At 35.1% G+C, this 26,959-nt stretch overlaps 2 protein-coding genes across 3 annotated transcripts in view; one reads left to right on the forward strand and one right to left on the reverse strand.

Moving 5' to 3' along the window:
• Positions 1 to 26,959, forward strand: part of XPR1 (xenotropic and polytropic retrovirus receptor 1) — a 221,149-nt gene that overhangs the window by 65,203 nt on the left and 128,987 nt on the right. The gene's annotated exons all lie outside the window — the stretch shown is intronic.
• LOC125085783 (heterogeneous nuclear ribonucleoprotein A3-like) lies at positions 25,102 to 26,631 on the reverse strand. 2 transcript variants are annotated; one of them, XM_047704529.1, is made up of 2 exons: positions 26,610 to 26,631; positions 25,102 to 26,543 (listed from the first exon to the last, which is right to left on the reverse strand). In XM_047704529.1, exons 1-2 carry the CDS (start codon positions 26,613 to 26,615, stop codon positions 25,485 to 25,487), a joined length of 1,065 nt encoding a protein of 354 aa, XP_047560485.1. In that variant the 5' UTR covers positions 26,616 to 26,631; the 3' UTR covers positions 25,102 to 25,484. The 2 variants fall into 2 exon arrangements, with proteins under 2 accessions (XP_047560485.1, XP_047560484.1); XM_047704528.1 differs by having other exon boundaries at positions 25,102 to 26,629.

Below are 26,959 nucleotides of genomic sequence, written 5' to 3' on the forward strand. Positions count from 1 at the left end.
TAGGGACTTTGTGTCAAGAACAAGGTCAAAGACTGAACAACAGAACAAAAGATCCTCCTAGTGCTCTTATTACTTAGGAGATTACTAGGGTTTTAGGAAAACCTTAAAAGAGCTTTGTGCCAGGAACTAGGGACAGACACTGAAACAGGTATTTTTTTCCTGTTATTTCACAGTTCCCGAAATGTATCATCTTAAAATTTTCCTATTGACTTAGAGAACTTTAATAAGTCTATGACTCTAATCACTCTTGGTTCTTAGTGTACATGATTTGGTGTTAATGTGTGATTTATTACATTCTATGCTCACAGATTTACAACCACTTTTCCCTAATAAATGTCCTGATATACAAACCATCAGGTTTCACCTTGGATCATCTCTAATCAGACCCAAATTTAGGGATTCCCAGTGCCTGTGTGGATGTGGAATAAGTATGTCTTAACATCTTCTATCTTCTTGATTATATTGTTAGGCTGTCTTTCTTCCGGTGATTCTGCCAATTTATGTACTTTCCCTTTATGGCTGTCAGCCTGAGAATATCTGTGTTGTATTTATAGCTGCTTTTTAAGCTTTATACCTGAAGTATTTCTATGAGGATAAAAGATTTCTAGGGGAATTCTACTCTGTCACTCTTTTTAGTTTTTGCAAATTCATATCAATAATCATTTGACTTTAATATTATACATTATGTGTCATAATTAACTAATTATATATTTTCCAGTTATATAATTTATGATTTTATAATGGTGGATGTTTAATACTTGCATTTTCCTAGAAACTGATAAATGTTAAATTTTTTAATACTGAAGATTACAAAATGTGTTCTTGAATTATTAAATATAAATTACTGCTTTTATCACTTCAATAGAACTTTAGAACTTTTAACTTCTTTTGATCTCTACTTTTTATATGTGGTTGTTGCATATTTTAGTACTGCATATATTACATATATTTTAAATTCTTCAGAGCATTACAGGTTTTGTTTTGTTTTGTTTTTTACAGTTAAAGGTCATTTATCCCATACTTATTTACTCTGTATTTGCCCTTTCTAGTATTCTCATCCTTTTCTGCTTTTCCATTTTTCCACTTGAGATCATTTTCCTTTTCTAAAGAACTGCCTTTAGTATTTCTTTTACTGCGTATCTACTGGCAGAAAATTTTGCCAGGCTTTGTTTGTCAAAAAAACTTCCTTTCACCATCCTTTTTCAAGGATTTTTTTTTTCCACTGGGATTATAATCCCAGGTTGACAGTTTTTCTTTCAGCACATTAAAGATTCCACTCCATTGCTTTTTGGCTTTAGTATTTTCTGATGGAAAGGCAGCTGCCTGTCTTACTGTTGCTTTTTGAAGGTAATATGCCTCTTTTTCTTTATTTTCCCCTCTCTTTTTGATTTCCAGTAGTTTTACTGCAGTGAGCCTAGATGTGGTTTTCTGTGTGTTTATTCAGCTTGGAATTTGCTGAGCTTATTAAATTTGTGGATTTTTTTTTTTTTTAAAGTTTGGGAAGCTTCCTCAGCCATTATCTCTTCAAATATTGTTTCATCCCATTCTTCCCATGTTCTCCTTCAGAGACTCTTGACTAAATGTACGCTAGCCCATGTGCATCCTCGCATATCTCTAATACTCTTCTGTATTTCGCATTCTCTCCTTAACATGTTTTGATGTTATCAATTGAACTGTCTTCCAGTATACCTATTTTAGATTCCATCATTTCTAGTCTGCTATTAAATCCATCTACTGAATTCTTAATTTCATATATTGTATTTTTCAGTTGTACAATATCTATTTCATTTGTTTCTATATATTTTATTTTTCTGATGATTTTATCTTTTCATCTGCTATGTCCACTTCTCCCAATATTTTTTTGAAATATTAATCATAGATATTTTAAAGGCCTTGACTTCTTAAAAAAATTTTATTTTTTTAGAGAGAAAGAGAGCACGAGCAGGTTGGGGAGGGGCAGACTGAGAGGGAGGGAGAGAATCTTAAGCAGGTTCCACACCCAGTTTGATCTCAGGACCCTGAAATCCTGACCTGAGCCTAAATCAAGAGTCAGATGCTTTACCAACTGAGCCACCCAGGTACCCCTAAAGTCTTTGACTTTTAAATCCAATATCTGAATGATTTATGAGTCTCCTCTATTGTCTGGCTTTCCCCCTCTTGGTTATCTTGTTTTCTTGCCTATTTTCATTATTTGTAGAATACCATATATAAAAGAAGCTTAGAATTTTCAGATGAATAACATTCTTTTTTTTTTTTTTTTAAAGATTTTTTATTTATTTATTTGACAGAGAGATCACAAGTAGGCAGAGAGGCAGGCAGAGAGAGAGGAGGAAGCAGGCTCCCTGCCGAGCAGAGAGCCCGATGCGGGGCTCGATCCCAGGACTCTGAGATCATGACCTGAGCCGAAGGCAGCGGCTTAACCCACTGAGCCACCCAGGCGCCCCAGATGAATAACATTCTTGACTAGAGATGATTCCCTTTTCTGTTAGGCTGATAGGTCAGTGGCTGAGTACTTCTTTCCACTCAGAGATTGAGCTGGGTTTAGGCTTTTGTACAGTTTTAGTAGTTTCATTAAAATTCTGGCTGCCTTTGTTCCTAAGTCCTGTCTTTCAGGTGCTTTGGTTAAGAGCCTGGCAGATCTGTCTCCTCAGTCCTGAAATGTAACAGGAATTCAGCTCTGCTTTTCAGTGGTTCTCAGCCTACTCACCATTCTCTAGCCTCCAGCACCATGTACCTTGAAAACCTGGTAAATCTCTTGAGGAGCAAGCATGCTGATTAGTTGTATACTTGAGGCAAGGCCTCTTTCTGCCAGGTTTTTGTGTATGCTCCAATTTGTGACCCCATACAAGCACTAAAAAACCTAGTGGGTTCCCTCTCCACTCTCCTACCCCCGCCTCCCATCAGAGATTCCCTGTCTAGGTTAAGCCCAGTTCTTAGCTCATGCTCTATATCAGAAATTGACTCACTCGGGGGCGCCTGCATGGCTCAGTGGGTTAAAGCCTCTGCCTTTGGCTCAGGTCATGATCTCGGGGTCCTGGGATCAAGCCCCGCATTGGGCTCTCTGCTCAGCATGGAGCCTGTTTCCTCCTCTCTCTCTGCCTGCCTCTCTGCCTTCTTGTGACCTCTGTCTGTCAAATAAATAAATAAAATCTTTAAAAAAAAATAAAAAAAGAAATGGACTCACTCTGGAAACAGAGAAGGAACTGGTGATAAGTAGTTCTTCCCTGAATAGTTCTCTAAGTCTTCAAGGCTCCCATAGCAATCTGATACTTCTACAAGTAAGATTTTAAAATTGGTCCAGGCTTTTCTAGTTGTTGCAGTGTGTTTGCTTTGATCTAATTCATTCTTCTTGAAAGTAGAAGTCTGTAAGCATTTTTTTTAAATTAAAAGGAAGCACTTATAAGAGCCATTTAATAAAATATAAACTTATTTCCCCATATATAATATGATTTAGCTGAACCACTTCTCCCTACAAGGAATATTTTTGAGCTTTACTCTGAAAATATCAGTCACTTTTATTCCTCCAGATGCAGAATACATTTTGAAGGAAATTTCCTTTGTTACTGATAGCATAGGTAACCTAGGTAGAAAAAGCAGCAGAAGTAACAGAAGACATTTTACAAAAGAGCTGTTGGACAGATAGGATGAGAGAAGACAAGTAAAAGGGAGTTTGAAGATTGTGGTCACTGTAAAGTAAGTAATTTTGAAGATTTTTGAAGTCAAAATACTCTAGAGGATCAGAAGTTCCCATCAAGGCACAGTTTTTGTCCTTCAGATGTTTATATTCTAATTGGGAGATTTAAGATTGTAAAAGTTATTTTAGGTATTCTAGATCTAGTCTCCAAATCTCTTATCATTTTCCTCATTTTCTGTATCATATTTTTGCGCTGTGCTTAGAGATATTTCTTCTGTTTCTTCCAGGCTATAAATTTGGATTTGAGGGGTGAATATCTACTGAATCATTAATCAAGAAATTATGTTATTTAGAAATTGAAAAAATTCCTTGTTCCATGTTCAAATTTACTTTAGTTGTCTGATTATATTCCATGTTTCATCTCTCTCTTTCAGTATTTTATTGCACTGACTCTTCTGATTATTTTGTGTTCTCTTGTTCTGTACTCTGATCATTCTACTTGATACTTGCTCTGTTGAGTCCCCTTGTCTTTGTAGTGCCTTTTGAATTTAGGTCTGGTGGTTGGACCGTCTGGATTTGTGGGCATCTTATGGGTGGTTAAAAGCCAAAGAGTTTTACCGCCATGGATCTGAAGTGGTAAAGAGAGGCAAATTGTTGTCAGTTTCCTTATGGGGCAAGTAGGGGAACCCTTCTGTTTGCTATTCGCTCTGTTCTCTCCATAAGGAGACTCAGCCCACCCATTTATTATGAAGATATTAGGGAGGTGTGGACCACTAATGCTAGGCTGATGTCATTCTTTTCTCAGGATCCCGTAGTGTTCTGTATTGACAGCCTCCCAGAGTGACCTAGTTTTTCTTCCTCTTCCTAAGCCCAAGTGCTCTTCTACAGTTGCTTGTCCAGTGAGTATCACTTCAAGAAAAACAACTGACAGTATTTGTTCCAGTAAGAAATTCGTGATTTTAAATGAAAATTAGAGTTTTTGAAAACCTTCATCTGCCACTGTAAGCTTGACAGCTTCCGATACTTAACATTTCTTTTGAGACTAGTAGTAGTATTAAGTAGTGCTGTTTTATAATGAAATATATCAACTTTTGGAACCTCTGTATAAGCAGTGAACTATTTTTCCAAATGGTCAGTGCATGATTTTACAAGGTAATGAATGGATGCAAGATCCATTCAAAGTATAGGATAGACAAAGGGGTTTTATTTTTTTATTTTTTTTTTTAAAGATTTTATTTATTTATTTGACAGACAGAAATCACAAGTAGGCGAAGAGGCAGGCAGAGAGAGAGGAGGAAGCAGGCTCCCCGCTGAGTAGAGAGCCTGATGCGGGGCTCGATCCCAGGACCCTGGGATCATGACCTGAGCCAAAGGCTGAGGCTTTAAACCACTGAGCCCCAGGAGCCCCGACAAAGGGGTTTTAATGTTAAGAAAAGATATGCATTGCAACTAACCTTTGAGAAGCTACCACTTGTTGAGTTTTGGTGTAGTGTCAAAAAAGAATATCCACAATTATCTGTAAAGGATATTAAGATGCATTCCTTTTACTAGTTATGTATGTGTGTGGCTTTATTTTCTTCAATCACAACATACTGAAACAGACTTCATGCAGAAGCAGATAGGAACATCCAGTGGTCTCCTGTTAAGCCAGGCTTTGAAGAAATGTGAAAAAATGAAGAATAGTGCTAATCCCCTCACTGCATTTCTTCTGTTTTGGAAAGTGTAATTATTTCTTTTAAAACATGTTACTTATTTAAACCCATTAATGGGTTTTATTATTTTTTCCTTGTTTTAATTGAGATATAATTGACATGTAACTTTGTATTAGTTTTAGGGATACAGTATAATGATTTGATATTTCTATATGCTGTGGAATGATTACCATATTAAATTTAATTAAAGCTATCACCATCTTAAAGTGAATTAGTAACTAAATAATATAAATGTCTGTGTTAACTTTTATATGGTTTATATCCATAGATAAAATACATATAAAAAGCCCTTTGGGTCATCAATAATTTGGGGTCCCAGACCAGATTGTTTAACAGTCACTGGCTTGGGCGATGTAATGTAGGATCCTAATTGAATTTTCTAATTTTACCATATTATGCTTCCAAAATCTAATCTTGTTACTTTCCTGCTCAAAACTTTTTATTGTCTATCAGATAACACTTAATACTTGTTTACTTGGCTTGCAGATGAGTTTATCTCAGATTAACTTTCTAGCATACTTCTCAGTATTCTCTAAAGTTAAACTTGATTAGTTGCTGTTTCTTGAAAACTCAGCATTTTTTTTTAGTGAGTTGACTTTTGCTTATGTTGCATCTTCCTAGAAGAAATGCAGCTGTCTTCTGATACATAACAATAGGAATTTTGCCAAGTTTATAGATTCATTTAATGTCACCTTTCCCTAAAACCTTCTGTAATGCTCTTAGAAGAATATTTTCCCAATACTCCTAGCTGTTTCTTTTCCCGCTATGGCACTGACCAAATTTTAATTTGTATTGTAGTTATCTGTGTACATGTTTTTAAAGGAAGAATAGGTTTGTACCTCTTCTTCCCAATGCATTCTGCTTATATACATTATGTGCCCAACAAACATTTATTTTATGAAGATTATTACTGTATATTAATTATGGTAGTATAAAAGGGTCTTTCTCAAATTTGAGAAATAATTTCAAGGCTTGTATGTTGTTTATTCTTTTTTTCTTGTTTTAGCCTCTTAAATCGTGAGTTTAACATTACATGTCTAGGTAAGTGGTTTTCCTGTCACATAGTCTAATTTATGTTTTAGAGCAGTGTTTCCTAAAATGTAATACGTATCCAACAGATAGGATTATTTTAAGTTGTACACTTAATAAACATTTTCTCTTTTAATCTTTCTATTATTTTGATGTACAGTAGAAAAACTACTAGCACATCATGATTTCACCAAGAGCTGTATTTTTTTTGTTTTTTACAAATATGTTCCAGAAGTTATTAGTAGTTTTAATCTGGTTTATCCTCTTTTGATATAATGAGGCTAAAATTATGGTACAGAAATAAGCATTTTATGATTATCATATTTCCTTAGCTAACCACATCAGACACTTTGAAAGGCTAAATGCATTGACGAAATAACGCAAGCAAGAAGCAACTATTATCCTTTGTTTTCAAATGCTTGTTTATCATTATTATCCCTTTTTATAGAACAGAGAAACTGAAAGGATATTATGTGTAAGAAGGAAAAAGACATGGTGTATTTCTCATGGAGTTTTACTCTTTTTCATATCAAGCATTTTGGTCTTTTGACTCATTGCAACTTTTAACTAAGAATCGAATAGGACAGACTTTCTTCCCCAGGTCAGTGACTGTAATGCTTTCCTCATGGTACCTAGTATATTCAGTGACATCAGGGATTGTTTCTTAGGTTTCTTTAATTTTTTTTGTAATGTAATTTAGTCATCACTTTTTCCTATTTTAGTTACACAAAATGTTAATATATGGACTAAGGAGAACAGCTTAACCATGTATCAGAAATGAATGTATTAACAGAAATGAACGTATTAATCTGAGGGTGTAGTTCATCAATGGATGGTAATACTTAATAAGTTTCCTGAGTACATTCTGAATTTTCTCAACAATAATAATGTAATGATTTTCATTAAAATTTTAACTGTATTAAGTAACTATTAATGTGATAGATTGTGCAGAGAAAAGGTTTGGGGAGATGATGGCCAGATGCTCTACATATTTAATAGAGTTTTATGGTTTCCTATAGTAGTGGGGATGATCTTAATTTCTTTACCTTCAGAAAGGCATGTTTTTGTTTGGAATGTTTTATCTTGGTAATATCAGTTATAAAGCCAGGAAGCCAGTAAAACTGAGGGCTGTCCCCCCAAAAAAGAGTCAGAAAACTACGGGAAACACTTTTTTTTTTTTTCTTTTCAGTCATTTAAAGGCTAGGTGTGCTTAATGAGTAGAAAGTAACACTGTTCAAAATAATTTGGTCTTAAAGTGAGATCCTCTGTTAGGAAATCTTACTGGTATCCTTGCTGATATTTATAAATCTTAAATAGTATTTTAATTTATAACTCCATGTGGTTGGTACACTTAAAATTATTTTCCCTTTGAGGGCAGTTTTTTTTTTCTTTAACCAAGAAATTAAATGATTTTGGTGATTGTTTAAATCAGAATACACAGAGTTGTTCCTACTTCATTTTTTGGTTGTGTGTGTATGTGTGCGCATATGCGCGCCCAATATAGTTTTCAAGATAGTGGTACTTGGATGACTGTTAGTGACTTAAAATATTCTTACTGTTACTTTAATTTTGGATTAGGACAGTATGGTGGAACATGATGACACAGGTATTGTGGCTTAAAAATTAACAGTTGTTCCCTACTAAAGGAATCAACCTTTTCTGGTCACAGTATTAGTTGTTTTTCTCACTTTTTATTTGAAAATTTACTTTGCTTAGGTCTTAGAAATAAAGAGCTCTTACGTGGGGATTCAGATAATAGTGTAGTTCTGCTTCCAATTTGAATAAAATATTATAAGTGCTGTAATAATAAATACTATGTAAGAAATCATTTTCAAATACATTTTAAGTGTCAAGCCATATCTCTTACTTCGTTGTGCTGTACAGTGTGTTATAATAGTGAATATGGTAATGTTGATTTATGAGTGAAAAAGGCTATTACTACTCTAAGACTGTACTTCAGACAATGTACAGTTAAGTTAAATCTCTGGGAAATTGTAGGGAAAAAAAAAAAGGATTTCTTTCATTTCCTGAACTTTATTGGCCATATTGTTATCAGTAGTCCCAGTTTTATGACAGATCAATCCAAGTTTCTGTGGCTTAACTTAATGAAGGTTTAACTCTCATTCACACAAGGTACAGTGTGGATATGCCTGATCAGGACATTCTCCTAGATATGTTCCTTCCAAAAAGTGATTTAAGGATTCTGCCTTTTTCTATCATGTAGTTCTGTCATTCAATCTGTGACCTTTAAGGTCATCACAGAAATGGAAAGAGGGTAGGATATTGTGTGGGAGATTTTAATTGCCCCAGCTTAGAAGTGGAATATATCACTCCATCTGCATTCTGCTGACCAGAACTCTGTTATGTGGCCCCACCTAATTGCAGAGGAACTGGAAAGTATTGTTTATTTGTGTGCCAAGCAGAAGAGGAGTTACAATTATATTGGTAAGCACTAACATTCTTTTCCACACTGATATTTAGTAAACTTGTTTATTTGTCAAAGTTGTGGTATTTAGTAAGCATTTATTACATGCTGTCTTATATGGAACAATTTTCTTTAAATGAAGGAATTAAAAAAAAAATCAAAGAACTTCACAGATCTCTGAACATTAAAATACACAGTGAATGACTAATAAAAGCAGTTTTTAAAGGTGCAGCAGTATAGTTAAAATGTAATATATGTTAGCAGATAAAAAATTATTGGCAGGAATTGAATGCAATCAAGGAAAAGTGAGTTAATACCTGATTCAACCTGATTTTAAGTGTGATATTAATTGAGAGAGGAGAGCATGGAGCTTTTCACTTGAGAAGAATGAACTCTAATGGAAAGTTAGCAGATAGACTTAAAAGGGATCATGTAAGAGAATTTGAAAGATAAGATTGGAGAGGTTTTTTAGGGTTCTCTCTGGTGGATCAAAATGTTTGATTTGATATTTAATAAATATTGATGTGTTTAAGCATCTTTCTAACATTTTATTTCTTAGAGATCAGTAGAGCTAAAGTGGTTTATGAAAAGACAAATGTTTCTGGCAGAAGATGACAGAGCAGAGAGTGCTAGGAGATAAGAGAGGAGCTGCCTTTTGTTTTTTTAAAAATATGATAATGCTTATTAAATTATCTTTCAAGAAATAACAAAAGGGAAACTTAGTTATCTAAACCAAACCTAAACACAGTGTTTTAGAGAATAAATTTCATTAATGAGGAATGGCAAATATAATTATATAGTGACATAGGATAGAATTTCAGAAGACTTTCAAGTTCCATTGTCTTTAACAGTAGGTGATGTGACAACCTCTTTTGGAACTTTTTTTGTGTGTGTGTGTGTGTACAACATAAAAGACTGGAGCAAATAGATTATGATAATTATTTATCATCCAGTAAGAGAAATTTGAAAACCGTTAGCATAAAGTAACATTTATAAATTGGTGGGTTAGAGAAATCTGAGATATGATTTTGTATGTAGGACATGAAAATGAATATTATAATTTAACATTATTAGACCAGGGATTTTCAGAATGCGTTCCTTTGGACCAATATCATCAGTGTCACCTAGGTACTTTTTAGATATGTAAGTTTTTGGTGGGGGGCGGGGGCGCCTGTGTGGCTCAGTAAGTTGAGCATCAGACTCTTGGTTTCTGCTCAGGTCATGATTTCAGGGTCTAAGACCTGGGCCCTATGGGGCTCTGTGCTCAATAGGCAGTCTGCTGGAGATTCTTTTTCCCTCTGTCCCTCCCCTTGCTCATACCTGTATGTGCGCGCACTCTCTCTCTCTCTCTTTCTCTCTCAAAATAAATATATAAATCTTAGCTATCTAAATTTTTGGACCTCGCCTCAGATATACTAAATCAAGGGATGGGCTTGGTCAGCTGTGTTTTAACAAACTTTTCAAGGGATTCTAAAGTTTAAAAAACACAGACTTAGAATGTTATTGTTTCTTTTTGTACCAGCCAGTAATATTAAAGAGTTATGTCCTTAATAGGGTGCCTTAATCAGTTATACTATCCACATCAGTATGTTTAGAAGGTAGAATTTATCAGAGAGTAAAATCAGAGCATATGTGGAGGTTAGATGTCATTAGAATTACAAGGAGATTCCTCCATTCTTTGCTGACACTAGAGAAAATCCAGGTTATAAGATTTCAGAGTTTAGGTAAATTTGTGTTCCCATTTTTCCTTTTTGGTATCATTTGTTGACATTTATCCAACAAGTCTTAGAGTGTTGAGTTTGACAGACTGACAGTAGACTTAGATAGTTGTTAGTAATTGGTTTCCAGTGCCCCTTGATACAGTAGGAAAATAGGTCTTTGAGAGAGGTAAGGAAAGAAGTTGTGACTGTCTTGGGTTTGAGCAGGGATTGGAAGTGTCATTTTGCCACTGGGTCATAGTTTGAAAGTCATTGTCCCAATGTAGGTAAAATGTCTTTCTAAGACACATTATTAGAGTTTAGATTTTTGTTATACACAATGAGCATTTAAACAGAAATGTGTAAAGGAGAGAATTAGACCTTAAATTAAAATGTTACTTTAATTTATATATTCAGTTATATATTTTAATTTTATGTAGCATTCTCATTAAGAAAGGACTAAATGAAACTGAAGAAATTAGTTGACAGATTGGCCTATGGTATAAAATGATCTGATGTATAATGTAACCTAGTTGAACAAAAATGTAGTTTTACTTTGTTTTTAGTCGATAAGTTAATTTATGGTTATTAACCTGTGATTTGACTATTCTTTCGAAAAAATCCTGCCTAAGAAAGTTAAATGCTTGACTATCAGAACAGTGGTCCCAAAATAGAGTTCAGACTTTTTTTCAACCTGACACAGTTGTCTCTCTTGCTTTGCTTTCCTCCTGAAATGATGTTTCCATTTTGGGGATGCGAAGAGCCATGATTATTTATAGACTAGTGTGTTTTGGACAGGTGGTGTGTTTACACAGGTCAGTGGAATTATCAGATGTCCCCCAAGACCTCTAATGTGAATACATTTCATCATCACTCTTCATATTTAAAAAAACAAAGTTATTATGTTAGGTAGATGGAGAACATTCTCTTTAATTTTATATTTTAGTGCAGCAGGTATCCTCTAATTTTAAGTTTTCCACAGTTTTGGAATGATAGAGTTACTGTTAAACCATATAGCTTTATCACTGAAAAATTTTAAAGACTTTTTTTGGTATCTAAAAGAGCATACAAGTTATAAACATCTCTCCCCTTTTTTAGTTTCTGTTTTACATTTAACAAGAGATTTTAGGGAGTCAGATCCTATAAGTACCTAAAGCATTCGTAAATTATTGAGGCTTTTTATATTATATAATTCCAAAATGATAATAAAGTCATAAAGTAACTGTTGGTAATACTACATAACAAAAACTTTACAACTTAAAAAAACTTTAGTTTTCTTAAGCATGTACACATATTTTTCAGCTCTAAAATCATTACTTTATTAGTTATGTAAGTAACCTGAGAGTCAATACTCCAGTTATTATACTAAGGTCATTTTGCCACAAGGACACCAAATTCTTTAAGTCAACCTGTATGTGTTAGTTGCCTTCTCTAGTAATAAGACAGGTAACTATCTTCTCTGTCTTATCTACTAGGAATAGTATAGCTTGCCTTGAGACATTAGGCTATTTCATCTTTAAAAAATTTTTTTTTTATTTTTTACTAACATATAATGTATTATTAGCCCCAGGGGTACAGGTCTGTGAATTGCCATGTTTACACACTTCACAGAACTCACCATAGTGGCTATTTCATCTTAAATCATATAAGGAACTGCTTTTGCTTCCTTGTAGTAGGCAGGAACTACTTTCATTTTATTCCTTTTTAAGACCTCCTGCTTCTTCAGAACCTACTCCTCTCTGCTTAGAGACTGGATGATATAATATAGTCCTATTCAGAAAGATGTTAATAGTAAAATGGTCTCCTTCTTCTACTTACCTGTCTTCAGCTCCTTCTGGAATCTTCTCTTTGTTCTGTGTCCATTAATCCCCAGTTATCCCAAACCATCTTCAGTTTTCTATATTCTTCATTTTACTGAATTAACAGCTTTTTGTAGGATCATCCTGATACTTTATCTACTAGGAGTAGTAATTAGCTTGCCTTGAGACATTTGGCTATTTCATGATTTTATATCACATGGTTAAAAACCTTTTTCTATCTGGATATTTTGTGTGACCATTTGTATTGATCAGTCTTTACTGTTCTGACAGTTCCTATTTTACCCTTCCTTCTACAAAGATAGAAAGAAGAATGTGTTCTCTCCTGAATACATATAGCATTAAAAACCAGAATCGTGTGTCAAATCCTGGAGGTGAGAGGTGGTCCCAAAAATAAATAAATAAATAAGTAAACCATAGTCCTTTCAAGGAGGAAGATTCTTAATTATCTAATTCAGTGAGATAAACATTACAAGGAAAAAGAGAACTAAGAGCTGTGAGAGTAAGGTGACATTTGGCCTTGAGAAGATTTAGTAAGAGATCAATGAATATCGTAGAGGGTTAACATTTTAGCAGGGTCTTGAAGCAGGGCTAACTTATCCATTAGGCACAGTCACAGATTCACTTTAAGAAACTTAAATAAATATGGTTTCTCTTACACATGCTGCTGCTAGTTGAAGTGCCATGATGACTAGAGAAACACTACTTAGCTAAAATAAACACCACTTGAATAAAGATGCCATTGATTAGTGAATGAAATGATCATTGTGTTGAAAGGCACTATGTGCTTTAATATTTCCTCAGTTGTCAATTTAATGTCAGGTTTTCAGGAAAAAATATTATGTATACTTCATTGGTAATAGAAATGTTGTTAAAACATGGTGGCATGAGAAATACATCTTTGATTCTCAGAAGCACTATAATTTTTTGGTTCTACAGACCCATTGCCTTACAACTCACGTTAGCATAGAATAAGCCTCCATGGTGAAATAAGGATTGACCATTTCAGACCTTGATTTTATTCAGCATTATAAACTATAACCTGCGTAAGTTACTTATTTCTATTTTATAGATAAGAGAAACAGTCAAAAGAAAGATTTGGAGTATCTTTTTCTGGCCTGACATTTAATAAGAAAGAAGTGGGGTCAGGATTTTAAGCTGGGTAATCTTGATTCCAGAAATTTTACTCCTTAATCAGTATACTTCCAAGTTGCTAAATTCAATTTTGGAGTAGTTGAATATAAGGTGTCTTGGGACAGCTAATAGATGTTCTGCATGGTCTATCAGTCTAGATTTCAGTAAGTGGTGATATGGGCCAGAGATAAAGATTTTGATATCTTCTGTAACAGGTGGTAGACTTTAGTTGGAAGAACCAACCCTGGAGATTAGTATCTTGGAAACCATGATGAGAGATAGGATGTCAAGAACTATGAATGGTCAGTATTGTGAAATGCAGCAGAGGGATCTCAGAAGATATGGATTGAAAAGGGTCTGTTTGTCTTAGCAGCAATAAGGATGTCATTGATGACTTGCAAAAAGAAGTATTTAATCAGTACTGCCTCTATAATATAGAGGAAAGTTGAAGCACAAAGAGATTAATCTTAGAATGTGACCTTTATTGGAAATTTGTAACTTTTATTTATGTATTTGGTCTTAGCAGATGTAATTAGTAAAGGATTGTGAGATCCTTGTCTGCAATGAGCCAGTGAGGAATGAGAGTGATGCAATTTAGTTCTCTTTACTACTTATAAGGGAGATTTGACCTTTAATATTTTTTTAATGTGACTTCATTGAATAATGCCTGTTGAATTGCAAAAACCCCCTTAAATTCAGAATACATATTGTCAGACAGAATGTGTCTGTTCTGTGTTTGATAGTCCAAGTCTATTTGAAAACTGATCAAATAGTGTCTTTAAATGATTTTAAACAGATCTGGGTATTACATTATGGCTCTCTCTAAACATGTAACTTGTTTAGACTTAAGAAAACTTGATTTCCAATTAACACCAGATTTCATAAGAAGGAAAATATTAGCTAAATAATTAATTCTGTGAGATGATATGTATTCCAAACAAAAATAGGCAACATCTGTTCATTCAGTTGGGAGGACAAGATTGAGCTTGGTCCTCTAAATTTTTAAATATTGTTCAGGATTTTTATTTCAAATATCTTTTTTTTTTTTTTTAAGATTTTATTTATTTATTTGTCATAGAGAGAGAAGCGAGAGCGAGCACAGGCAGACAGAGTGGCAGGCAGAGGCAGAGGGACAAGCAGGCTCCCTGCCAAGCAAGGAGCCCGATGTGGGACTTGATCCCAGGACGCTGGGATCATGACCTGAGCCGAAGGCAGCTGCTTAACCAACTGAGCCACCCAGGCGTCCCTATTTCAAATATCTTTTAGGTACATTTATACTAATACTATGTCTCACTAGAATGTGAAGTCTTTGATTTATATAGCCATTAAATATTTTTATTGATTGATCAAAGGGTGAGAGCACATCAGCTGACATTCTCTTAACTCGAACTCCCTCCTAATGATTTCCTTCATCTACAGTATAATGAATTACATTCATTTATATTATCTTCGCTCTTAATAACTGAGGCTCTAATTTTCAAAATTGACTTATAAATAAGATAGTAAGAAATAAATTATATTCAGAATAACTCTAGTGTATGTTCCATTGTATTCTAATTATGTGAAATTTTGTAATTCACACCATATTAAGGTGTTTCAGGGGATTTTGAAGGTCTTCTAGTTTCAGCCCCCCATCTGTTGCATGAATCCCCTTTACATTATTACTGAGCTGAGGCTTCTTTTCACACCATCAGGGATAGAGAGATCATGGCCTCTCAAGGTATACACCATCTGGTCAGTCTTATGTGACTACCATATACTAGACATGGAAGTGAACAAAATAGACACTTGCCCTGTCCTCATGGAGTCTGTAACCCAGGAGTGATTTCAAGTAATTAAAATAATGTAAGCATTCTGAAGAGAAATATACAGTGCTATAGAATAATATGACAAGGAAATTTAACATAATCTGGGAGGGTCAAAGAATGTTGTGTCAAGGTATTAATGTTTTATAGTTAAAACATTAATAAAACATTTGGACAATGTCCAAATAAAACATTTGGACGATGAATGGTTTAAGAAATATGTTGGGGAAGTTTTTCAAGTTTGGAACAGAGCATATGCCAGAATCTAGAGTTAAGCTTAGTACGTTTAAGAAACCTGAAACAATTATAGTGAGAGGGCATTCTTCTCATCTTTTGTAGGAAATCTAGCATGTCTCTTACATATTGAGGACTAAAGGAACCTTATAAGGATTTACAGATTTGGAAGGTCAGCATTAGCAATAGTGAAGTAGTTCCCGTAAGTGACTTTGTAAGAATTGGACATCAACAAAATAGGGAGAGGATGTGAAGAATATAAGAATACCTCCCACAAATAACTGGGGTGGGGGTCAGGGAGTGGAGACAAAAGATGATATGAAATATTATGCAAGTAAGGGCAACAGGTTGTAAACATTGGAGTTAGTACTAGTATACCTAGAGGCTGGTAAGATGAGAAAATTCAGGTTATATATTACCTGAAACGGCATTTTTTAAAACAAATGATTTGGCAAAAATTATTTTCTTCCTTTTTGTTTCATGTTTCTCCTTGCTGGGAAATGGCCTTTTGCAGTAGTGATAATATAAATTGATATGGTTATTTGATTGCTTGACATTTTTTTTTAAGGTTTTTTTTTTTAAATTATTATTATTATTTTTTTTATTTGTCAGAAAGAGAGTACATATAAGCAAGGAGAGTGGCAGGCAGAGGGAGAAGCAAGGAGCCCGATGCAGGACTCTATCTCCGGACGCTGGGATCATGACCTGAGCCAGAGGCAGTCACTTAACCAACTGAGCCACTAAGGTGTCTCTACTGACATTTTAAATTTTAATTTTTAAGTTAACATAGAGTAAGGTTTACTTTTTTCGGATGTACAGTTTTATGAATTTTAACATATGTGGTGGCGTAGTCACCACCACAATCAGGGTACAGAATAGTTTTTTCACCCCAAAATCCTTGAGCTATCCCTGTGCAGTCACACTTTCCTCTTACACATAACCTTCATTTCCCATCACTATAGTTTTGTCTTTTTGAGAATGTCATATAAGTAGAATAATATGTATGTAACTTTTGGATACTGGCTTCTTTCATACAGAGTAAGTCCTTTGAGATTCATGCAAATTGTTACTTGTATCAATAATCCATTCCTTTTATTACAGGTTTTGTGTGAATATAAGTTTTTTATTTCTCTAGATACTCAGGAATGGGATTGCTGGGTCATTTGGTAAGTCTGTATTTAACTTTATAAGAAACTGCCAAAGTGTTTTCCTGAGTGGCTGTTTCATTTTGCATTCCCATTGGCAACATAAGAATTCCAGTTGTTCTGTATCCTTGCCAACACTTGATACAGTATTTTTTATTTTAGCCATTCTAATATGTGTGTAAATGGTATTTTATTGTAGTTCTTTTTTTAGTCTTTCTTATAATTTCTTTCTTTCTTTATTTTTTTAATTAGACAGAGATCACAAGTAGGCAGAGAGGCAGGCAGAGAGAGAGAGAGGAGGAAACAGGCTCCCCGCAGAGCAGAGAGCCCGATGTGGGGCTCGATCCCAGGACCCTGGGATCATGACCTGAGCCGAAGGCAGAGGCTTTAACCCACTGAGCCACCCAGGTGCCCCGAGTCTTTCTTATAATTTAAATAACATAAAATTACTCATTTAAAGTATACAATTTAGATGTTTTTAGTGTATTCAGAATACTGCAAGTATCACCACAGTCTTAAGTTTAGAACATTTTCATTACTGTGGTTGTCTTTTGCATTTCTCTAGTGGCTAATGGTGTTGAGTGTCTTTTCACTTGCCATCTCTGTTTCCTAGTCTTTTGTCCATTTTTTATTTGTATTGTCCATATTCTTCCTGTTGAGTGTTGAAAGTTCCTTATGTATTCTGGATATAAGTCTTTTGTTGATTATGTGTACTGCAAATATTTTCTTCCAGTCTGTAGCTTGTCTTTTCATTCTTTTATTTTTTATTTTATTTTTTAAAAAGATTTTATTTATTTATTTGTGTGTGTGTGAGAGAGAGCTTAAGCAGAGGTAGGAGCAGAGGGAGAAAAAGAAGAAGACTCTCTTTTGAGCAGGGAGGCTGATGCGGGGCTCAGTCCCAGGACTCTGGAATGATGACTGGAGCTGAAGCAGACACTTAACTGACTGAGCCACCCAGATGCCCCATCTTTTCATTTTTTAACAGTGTCCTTTGTACAGCAAAAGTTTTTAATTTTGATGAAGTCCCATTTTTCAGTTTTATCATTTTGGTGTCATCCCTGAGATCTCTGTGCCTAACCTCTGGTCACAAAGATTTTCTCCTTTATTCTCTTCTAAAAGTTTTACAGTTTTATATTTAGTCTTGTCATCTCGTTTGAGTAATTTTTATGGAAGGTGTGAGGTTTAGGCCAGTTCATTTTCTTACATATGGTTGTTCACTTGTTCTGATATGATTTGCTGGGAAGACTCGCCTTTCTCTTTTGAATTGCGTTTGCACCTTTGTCGAAAATTAATTTGCCAAATTTTGTGGGGTCTATTTCTGGACTATGTTCTTTTTCATTGTTCTCTGTTTCTGTCCATCCTTATGCCAGTACTGTAATATGAACATTTTCTTGGTTGTGTCTTAAAATTAATTACTGTGATTTCTCTGTCTTGTTCTTCTTCAGAAATTTAATGATTTTCCTAGTTCTTTTGCCTTTCAATATGAATTTTAGACTCAGTTTATCTATATATATAAAAAATCCTCCTGGCGTAGTGATTGGAAGTATGTTAAATCTGTGAATCAATTTAGGAAGAGTTGACTTCTTTACTGTTTAGTCTTTAGTCCATGACCTGTGGTAAGTCTCTCCATTTAGGTCTTCTTTTATATATTTCACCATTGGTTTATAGTTTTCAAGGTACAGATCCTATATATATTTTGTTATATTTTTACCTGATTGTCTCCTTTTGTTAGAGCTATTGTAAATGGTGTTGGTTTTTTTTGTTTTTTGTTTTTTTTCCTTAAGATTTATTTATTTATTTTACATAGAGCGAGAGTGAGTGCATGAGAGGGAGAAGGGGAGAGAGAGAATCTCAAGCAGAGTCCTGGTTAAGCGTGGAGCCTGGCATGGGGCTCAGTCTCATGACCCTGAGATCATGGTCCTAGCTGAAAACAAGAGTCCAACACTCAACCTGTTAAGCCACCCACATGCCCCTGGTGTTGGTTTTTAAATTTAATTTGCCAGTTGTTCATTGCTGGTATATAAAAATATGATTGATTTTTTTTTTTTTTTTTTAATGTATTGACCTTGTGTCCTGTCACTAAAAACTCAGTTGAGTTTTAGGGGTTCTTCATAGATTGCTTGGGATTGTCTTTGTAAACAGTTATATTATCTGAGAATAGGGGCAGTTTTATGGCTTCCTTTCTAATCTGTATGCCTTTTTTTCTTTTTGTTAAATTATTGCACTGACCAACACTTCCAGTAAGATGTTATATAGGTGTGTTGAGAGTAGCTATCTTTTTGTCTTATTCCCATCTTAGTCTTCACTGTTAAGTGTATTGTTAGCTGATATTTTGCCCCCAGAAATGCCTTTTTATCAGATTGTGGAAATTTCCTTTTCTTTAGTTTGCTAAATGTTTTTACTGTTGAAGTACATGGAGTTTTATCAGATGCTTTTTCTGCATCAAATGATATGATCACATGGTTTACTTTTATACTGTTAATAGGGTGGATGACATGGCTTGATTTTCAAAGATTGAGCTATTTTTGCATTCCTGGGATCTACCCCACTTAGTCATGGTGTATTATTGTTTCTGTATATTGCTGGATTAAATTATCTAATAGTTTGTTGAGGATTTTAAAAATTTATATCCCAGAATGATATTAGTGTGTAGTTATCTTCACCTTTGCCGTCTTCGTCTAGTTTTGGTATCAGGTTAACATCATTATCCTAAAATGAATTGGGAAGTATTCTCTTCTGTTTTTTGGAAGAGATCTGATAGTTTGGTATTCTTCATTAAACATTTTGTAGAATCCACCATTGAGACCATCTGGTCTAGGGGTTTTGTTTTTGGAAGAGAATTGTTTCTGTGATTATCCAATTTCTTTAGCAGTTATAGACTCCTTAGGTTATTTATTTCATCTGGTGTGAATTTTGGCATTTTGTGGTTTTGCAGGAATTGGTCCATTTCATCTAAGATGTTGAATTTATGTGCATAGACTTGTTTGTACTATTTATTATTATCTTTTTAATGCCTGGGGTCTGTAGTTATATCCTCTATTTCATATTAAATGTTGGTAATTTGTGTCTTCTTTTTTCTCTGTTTTGCCTGGCTTTTTTTAAAGGCAATTTTTTTTTTAAAGATCTTATTTATTCATTCGACAGAGAGAGATCACAAGTAGGCAGAGAGGCAGGCAGAGAAAGAGGAGGAAGTAGGCTCCCCACCAAGGAGAGAGTCTGATGCGGGGCTCGATCCCCCAGGACCCTGGGATCATGACTTGTGCTGAAGGCAGAGGCTTTAACCCTCTGAGCCACCCAGGCGCCCCTTAAAGCCAATTTTTAAAAGATTTTATTTATTTATTTGACAGAGATCACAAGTAGGTAGAGAGGCAGGCGGGGCGGGGGGCAAAGCAGAGAGCCCAATGTGCGGCTCAATCCCAGGACCCTGAGATCATGACCTGAGCCGAAGGCAGAGGCTTAACCCACTGAGCCACCCAGGTGCCCCTTAAGTCAATTTTTTTTTATTTATAAAGAGCTAGCTTTTGATTTCACTGATTATTGAGTTTTTTGTTTTCAATTTGAGCGATTTTCTGTTGTTTTCTTTTTTCCTTTGTTTTGATTGCATTTAATTTATTTTATTTATTTTTTATTTTTTTATTTTTTTTTAGTTTCTTAATGTGGAAGTTTAGCTTATTGATTTGAGACCTTTCTTCTTTTCCCATATAAACATTTTATACCATAAGTTTCCCTCTAGACACTCCTTTGCTGTATTTCTCAAATTTTGATATGTTGTATTTTCATTTTTCTTCAGTTCAAAATATTTTTATTTCCCTTGATTCCTTTACACCTGTGGGTTATCTAGAAGTGAGCTTAATTTCCATGTGTTTGGAGATTTTGTTGCTATCTTTTTATTATTAATTTCTAATTCTTTTATGGTTTAGAGGAATGTACTTTTATATAATTACAGTTTTTCTAAATTTGCTAAAGCTTATTTTATGACACAAGATAGGGTCTATCTTGGTGAATGTTCCGTGTGTACATTTTGAAAAGGATAAAATGATGTTCTTGGGTGGAGTGTTCATAAATGCCAGATCCAGTTGGTTGATGCTTTTGTTCAGTTCCTGTATGTTCTTGTTAATTTTTTATCTGCTCATTTTACAGATTACTGAAGGAGATGAATTGAAGCCATCAGCTATAATTATGGATTTGTCTATTTCTCCTTTTAGTTTTGTAAATTTTGGCTTCATGTATTTTGAAACTCTTATTATTAGGTACATACACATTTAGGAATTTGTGAATTCATGATGAATTGGCTTGTTTCATTATGTGATGAATTTCATACGTGCTAATTTTTGTGGGTCTGAAGTCTACTTTGATGTTAATATAGCCACTTAATCTTCCTTTTAATTAGTGTTTGCATGGTATGTATTTTTTCTATCCTTTTACTTTAAAACTATTTATATCGTTATGTTTAAGGTGAGTTTCTTATAGACACAATACAGTTGGATAATTTTTTAAAACTCACTGTAACAATCTGTCTTTTAATTGGTGTTTTAGATAGGCCATTTATATTTAATGTGATCATTGTTACGTTTGGAATTAGATCTATCTCTTTATTATTTGATTTTTATTTTTTTAAAAATTTTTTTAAAAGATTTTATTTATTTATTTGATAGAGATCACAAGTAGGCAGAGAAGCAGAGAGAGAGGAGGAAGCAGGCTCCCCGCTGAGCAGAGATCCTGATGGGGGGCTCGATTCCTGGACCCTGGGATCATGACCTGAGCCAAAGGCAGAGGCTTTAACCCACTGAGCCACCCAGGCACCCTATTATTTGATTTTCAAATTTTTCTCCATGTTTTTAATCCCTTTTTCTCTTTTGAGGAGGGAAGTTTTTTGAATATATTTAGAATTCTGTTTTAATTACCTTTATTTTTTTAACCATTTCTATTTCTGTAGTTTTGGTGTTTAAAAATGGTTGCTCTAGAGATTACAATATATATACTTTACCTTTCACAATTTAAGTCAGTATTTTACAATTTTATTTGGAGTGTAGAAACCTTATCACCAAATAGGTCTCTTTTTCTTTCCCCCTTTATGCTGTAGTTGTTGTATATATTATATCAGCATAAATTAAAAACCCTTTTAGAAAAGGTTACGATTTTCTTTTTTGACTGTCAAACATTTTAAAGAACTCAGCAGGAGAATACTTCATTACATGTACCTAAATATTGATCACTCCTTTTGCTTTTTTTTCATTGCTGAGGTTCTTGGTTTTTATTGGCATTATTTCTCTTACATCTGAAAAAATTTCCTTTAGCAATTTTTAAAAGATTATTTATTTATTTATTTGACAGAGAGAGACACACACAGAGAGGGAGGGAACACAAGCAGGGGGAATGGGAGAGGGAGAAGCAGGCCTCCTGCTGAGCAGGGAGCCAGATGTGGGCCGTGATCCCAGGACGCGTCCTGGGATCACGGCCCGAGCTGAAGGTAGATGCTTTTTTTTTTTTTTTTCTTTCTTTTTTAAAAGAGTAGTATACTGGCAACAAATTCTCTTGGATTTTCTTCCATTTGTCTTTGTTTCACCTTCATTCCTGAAGAATATATTCACTGGGCTATGTATTCTGGGTCAACAGTTCTTTTATTGGTGTTCTTGAAAAATACGATTTCATCACCATGATTGGCCTCCTTGATTTCTGATAAGAAATCCAGTTATTCAAATTGTTGTTCTATATTAACTAATGAGTTGTTTTTCTCTGGTTACTTTCAAGAGTTTATTTTTAGTTTTCGTTTTTTGTAATTTGATTACGGTATGTTTGGGCATGTATTTCTTTAGATCTCATTTGAGGTTAAAAGAAAATAGTTTGTTCAGAGCACTTCTGACATTAAATGGGTGGGTTTTCCACACTGAGCAATTCTCTGATTCTCTGCGGATACCCACTGGTTTTCTACAATTTAATGCACTTCTGATGCTACCTAGAGTTAGCACAAAACCCATAGGTTAAGGTCTTAATCTTACAAGACAATAGCAAATACAGATGCCAATAGCAAGTAGTGGGTCCCCAGATTACCTGTTCTTCTGTCTGACTTGGCTACAAATTAGGGTCCCACAACCTCTTCCTCAGGTTCAGTAATATGCTATAACAGCTCACAAAACTTAGGAAAATACTGTATTTTCCTAAGTTGTTCATTGTTCCAGATGAACAATGAACAGCCAGATGAAGAGGTACAAAGAGCAAGATCTGGAAGCATCCCAAGCACGGGAGCTTCTGTTACCATGGAGTTGGAGTGCACTACCTTCCTGGCATATGGATATGGTCACCAACCTGAAGCTCTTGGAACCCCTTCATTTGGGATTTTTATGGAGGTTCCTTTATGAAAGCATGGTTGATTAAATCATTGGCCACTCCCCAGCCTCTCCCCTCCATGGAGATCAAAGGTAGGAAGTGCTTTCATCCTTCTTCCTATTTTATTTTACTCTGTGGTTCAGACTGGAGAATTTCTTTTGATCTATCTTTAGGTATATTGACTTTTCCTCTGTCATCTAAATTTTTTTGTTGGACTCCTTCAGCGAATTTTTATTTCCATTGCTGTTTTTCACTTCTAAACTTTTGATTTGGTTCTTCTTTTTATCTTTTATTTGTTTGTTTGCTGGAGCTTTCTGTCTTTCCCTTCCTCTCAAGGATATTTGCCCTTATTCGATGAAGCATTTTTATCATAGTTTTTGTAACATAATTCCAACATCTGCGTTATCGTGGAAGTTGGTGTCTGCTGTCTTTTCTACACGTGTTGAGATTTTCCTGGGTATTTGTATGCCAGGGAAGTTTGGATTATGTCTTGGACATTTTGAATATTATGTTATGAGATCTAAGGTCTTGCTTATATCCTGTGTAGGGTGGTTTTTTTTTTTTTTTAATTCTGTTTATTTTTTGTTTTGTTTTTGAAGATTTGCTTTAAAGAAGACTGATTTGTTCAGTTTGACACAAGTATGAACTTCATCTTCTGTGGTTTGTGATTTTTTTACATTAGTGCCTTTTTCAAAGCCTTTGTTTTGCTTCTCAGATATGTCCTGTGTGTATTGTCAACCAGTGGCAGCCTGGGATCTGTACACTTATCAAAGTCTGTGGTAAGATGTTTAGGCTCATTTTTCACATATGCAGCTTGCAGGTGATCTCAGGAGTTCATAAATAACTTTATGGGCTTACTTTCCCAAGGTCTTTTCTCTGTGCATTGTCCTTGGTACTTTCTAGTTCTTTGGAGTTCCACTTTTTGGTCCTCTGGTCAGATAACTAAGTCTTTATTTATCCCATGTTGCTGAGCAATTCCTCTGATCTTGCCAGTGTCTGAGGCCAAGCACTGGAGGGGCAGAAAGAGAAATGGGTCCTTCCCTCTTTTAGTATTTTAGTTTCTGCAGGTCCCTATTGTCACCGCCTCCACTACCAAGGAATTTCTTGGGTTGTGGGGTGCAAAAAAATGGATAAAAGAAAAGAAAAGCAGGGATTCCCTCTACTGAATGTTAAGAGATCACTTTTCTTTTCCTCAAGTCAGATTTACAAGATATCTGGCACTCTGTCTACTTGGGTGCTCACTTTTGTGTTTCGGGACTGCATTGAGTCCAGGCCAATGGATATCAAAAAGGAAAAATAATCGCTATCCCTGTGACTGCTTTGCTTGTACTTCAGATTCTCATCTTTGTTCCCAAACTATTTGCTCTTACTTACTTTTCAGAGCCCTCAAATAACTGCTGCCTGCATTATATTTAGGTTTTATAGATGAATTCAGTGGGAGAGTAAGCGTGTGCTTACTACATTTTACTCAAAACTGAAACCTTGATTGCTTGTTTTTTTTTTAAATGGGTCATTTTTAAAAACTCCTCTTCCTCTCTAAACAAACAAACAAACAAACAAAAAAACCAGATTCTTTAATACATTTCCTTGGGTAATCTTCATAAACCTCTGAATGGGGAGTTTTTTGGGGTGTTTGGTACAGGAATCACTTAAAAATTTGTTGCTTTGTTAAATAAAATGCCTATCTAACTGGTTTTAAATTACATTTATTTTATGTAGCATGATCAAAATCACCTTCGTGATTTTTACAGTTCACTTTTCAAATTGAAATCTACTACTTGTATTGTTTTTATTATATGTTGTCTTTTGCTCTTAATTATGAGTAATCATTATATTGTTATTTAATATTTGCAACAGCTGTGTCTTTACTCACAACCTCTTTAGTGGACTCTAATTTCATTGCCTGAATCCAAAACTTAGAAATTGGTATACTTTTTTTTTCTTTTTAAGTTTCCTGGTCATCATAACAATTCAGCCTCAGTGGGTTATTGTAGCTGCCTATAAACAACTTTTATCTTAGTTTTTATCTTCCCTGGCTATCAGGATAGGCACTGTTTTCAGAAGATGTTAAAAGTATGGGATAAAAATGTACTTATTTTTCAAAGCTCTTATTCATTCACTTGGGAATGAATTTTTTTTTTTTTTTAAATTCCTTAATTTTTTATTCCTGGTACCACTACCACAATTTACAGGGCAATATACCTGATGTAATGAAAAGAAAAAGAAAAAGACAAAGCTACAACAGATAAAAGACCTCAGGAATGTACATCTAATTGACACTACATTGCATTAATCAATAGCTGTACTTTTTGCAAACTGTGGCTATGACAGTCCTGAACAAGAAGGGTTTCCTGTTTAAGCTGCAGTAACTTTTCTGACTATGGATCATCGTTCCTTCTGTGGCAGATTTTTATAGTTCCTCTAATGCATTTGGGACGACTGTCTCAAAGTAACCTGCAGCTTTCCTGACAAATCCTCGCTCTCTCTCCTGCTAAGAACTGTAGCCCTTTTCTTCTGAAAAGTTTTTAGAACCTTCTGCTACCATATCCACCACTTCCACCACCAGAGCCATAACCACCACCATAGGGACTGCCCGAGCTTCTTCCACCAAAACTGCCCCCCTTCATGGGTCCATAATTTGATTGCTGTTGTCCACTATAATTTCCAAAATCATTATAGTTCCCACCACCACCATAGTTACCTCCAAAATTTCCTCCTTCATTGTAACCATCGTATCCTCCACCACCACCTCCATATCCACCTCCTTGGTTTCCATATCCTGGTCCACCACCATAGCCTCCTCTACTACTGTAACCAGGACCACCACCATAGTTGCCACCATCACCTCCAAATCCATTATATCCACCATCACCTCCTCCGTAACTACCTCTGCTGCCACCACCACCACCACCATAGCCTCCTCTTCCACCAACGTTTCCACCACGGCCAAAGTTACCACCACCTCCAAAGTTTCCTCCACGACCCATGAAGTTGCCAGATCCACCTCCACGACCTCTTTGTGATCCAGCAGACTGCATTTCTTGTTTAGAAAGGGCCTTTTTCACTTCACAATTATGCCCATTAATAGTGTGGTATTTCTGAACAACAATTTTATCAACTGTATCATGATCATCAAAAGTTACAAAAGCAAATCCTCTCTTTTTTCCACTCTGCCTGTCTTCCATAACTTCTATGGTTTCAATCTTGCCATACTTTTCAAAGTAGTCTCTCAAATTATACTCTTCTGTATCTTCTTTAATACCACCAACAAAAATTTTCTTCACTGTTAGATGGGCACCAGGCTTTACAGAATCCTCTCTAGAAACAGCTCTCTTTGGTTCCACTACACGCCCATCAACCTTGTGTGGTCGGGCACACATTGCTGCATCCACCTCTTCAACACAAGAGTAAGTCACAAAACCAAAACCCCTGGAACGTTTTGTTTGGGGGTCTCTCATCACCACACAATCTGTAAGTGTACCCCATTTTTCAAAATGTTCTCTTAAACTATCATCTGTAGTTTCAAAGCTCAAACCACCAATAAACAGTTTTCTCAACTGCTCTGGTTCCTTTGGATCATGGCCCTCCTCCCCCCGGCGGCGGCGGCGACGGCCGGAGTCGGGCTGGGGGCGACCGGGCGGCGGTTTTACCTCCATTTTGAGACCGGACTCGCCTCGGGAATGAATTGTTTATTTGTACTTTTTAGCCCATAGAAATTCACAGATCAATCTGTAATTTGTAATTTGTCTTGTTAGATTTTTAGTGTTCTTAACCTTAGGGATTATTTGTTGTTTCTTTAGTATTTACTGTCATTCAATACACAGTGAATAAATTATCTGAAATTTGGATAGTGAAGTGTTTTTTTTTTTTATAAGCTAAAAGGGAAGGGTTTGTCACTAGTTACATATGAGGCATTGCAGAAATGTTATTTTGATTTAATTGAAATCTGCAAGGCAGAAACAATGAGATAATATAGATAAATATAAGGAGTAAACACATA

Source organism: Lutra lutra, chromosome 15, assembly GCF_902655055.1.
Source record: "Lutra lutra chromosome 15, mLutLut1.2, whole genome shotgun sequence".
Taxonomy (NCBI): Eukaryota; Metazoa; Chordata; class Mammalia; order Carnivora; family Mustelidae; genus Lutra; species Lutra lutra.

Bases quoted from the DNA above. Each gene is read 5' to 3' on its own strand.
- LOC125085783 (XM_047704528.1), bottom strand. From the start codon at position 26,615: ATGGAGGTAAAACCGCCGCCCGGTCGCCCCCAGCCCGACTCCGGCCGT.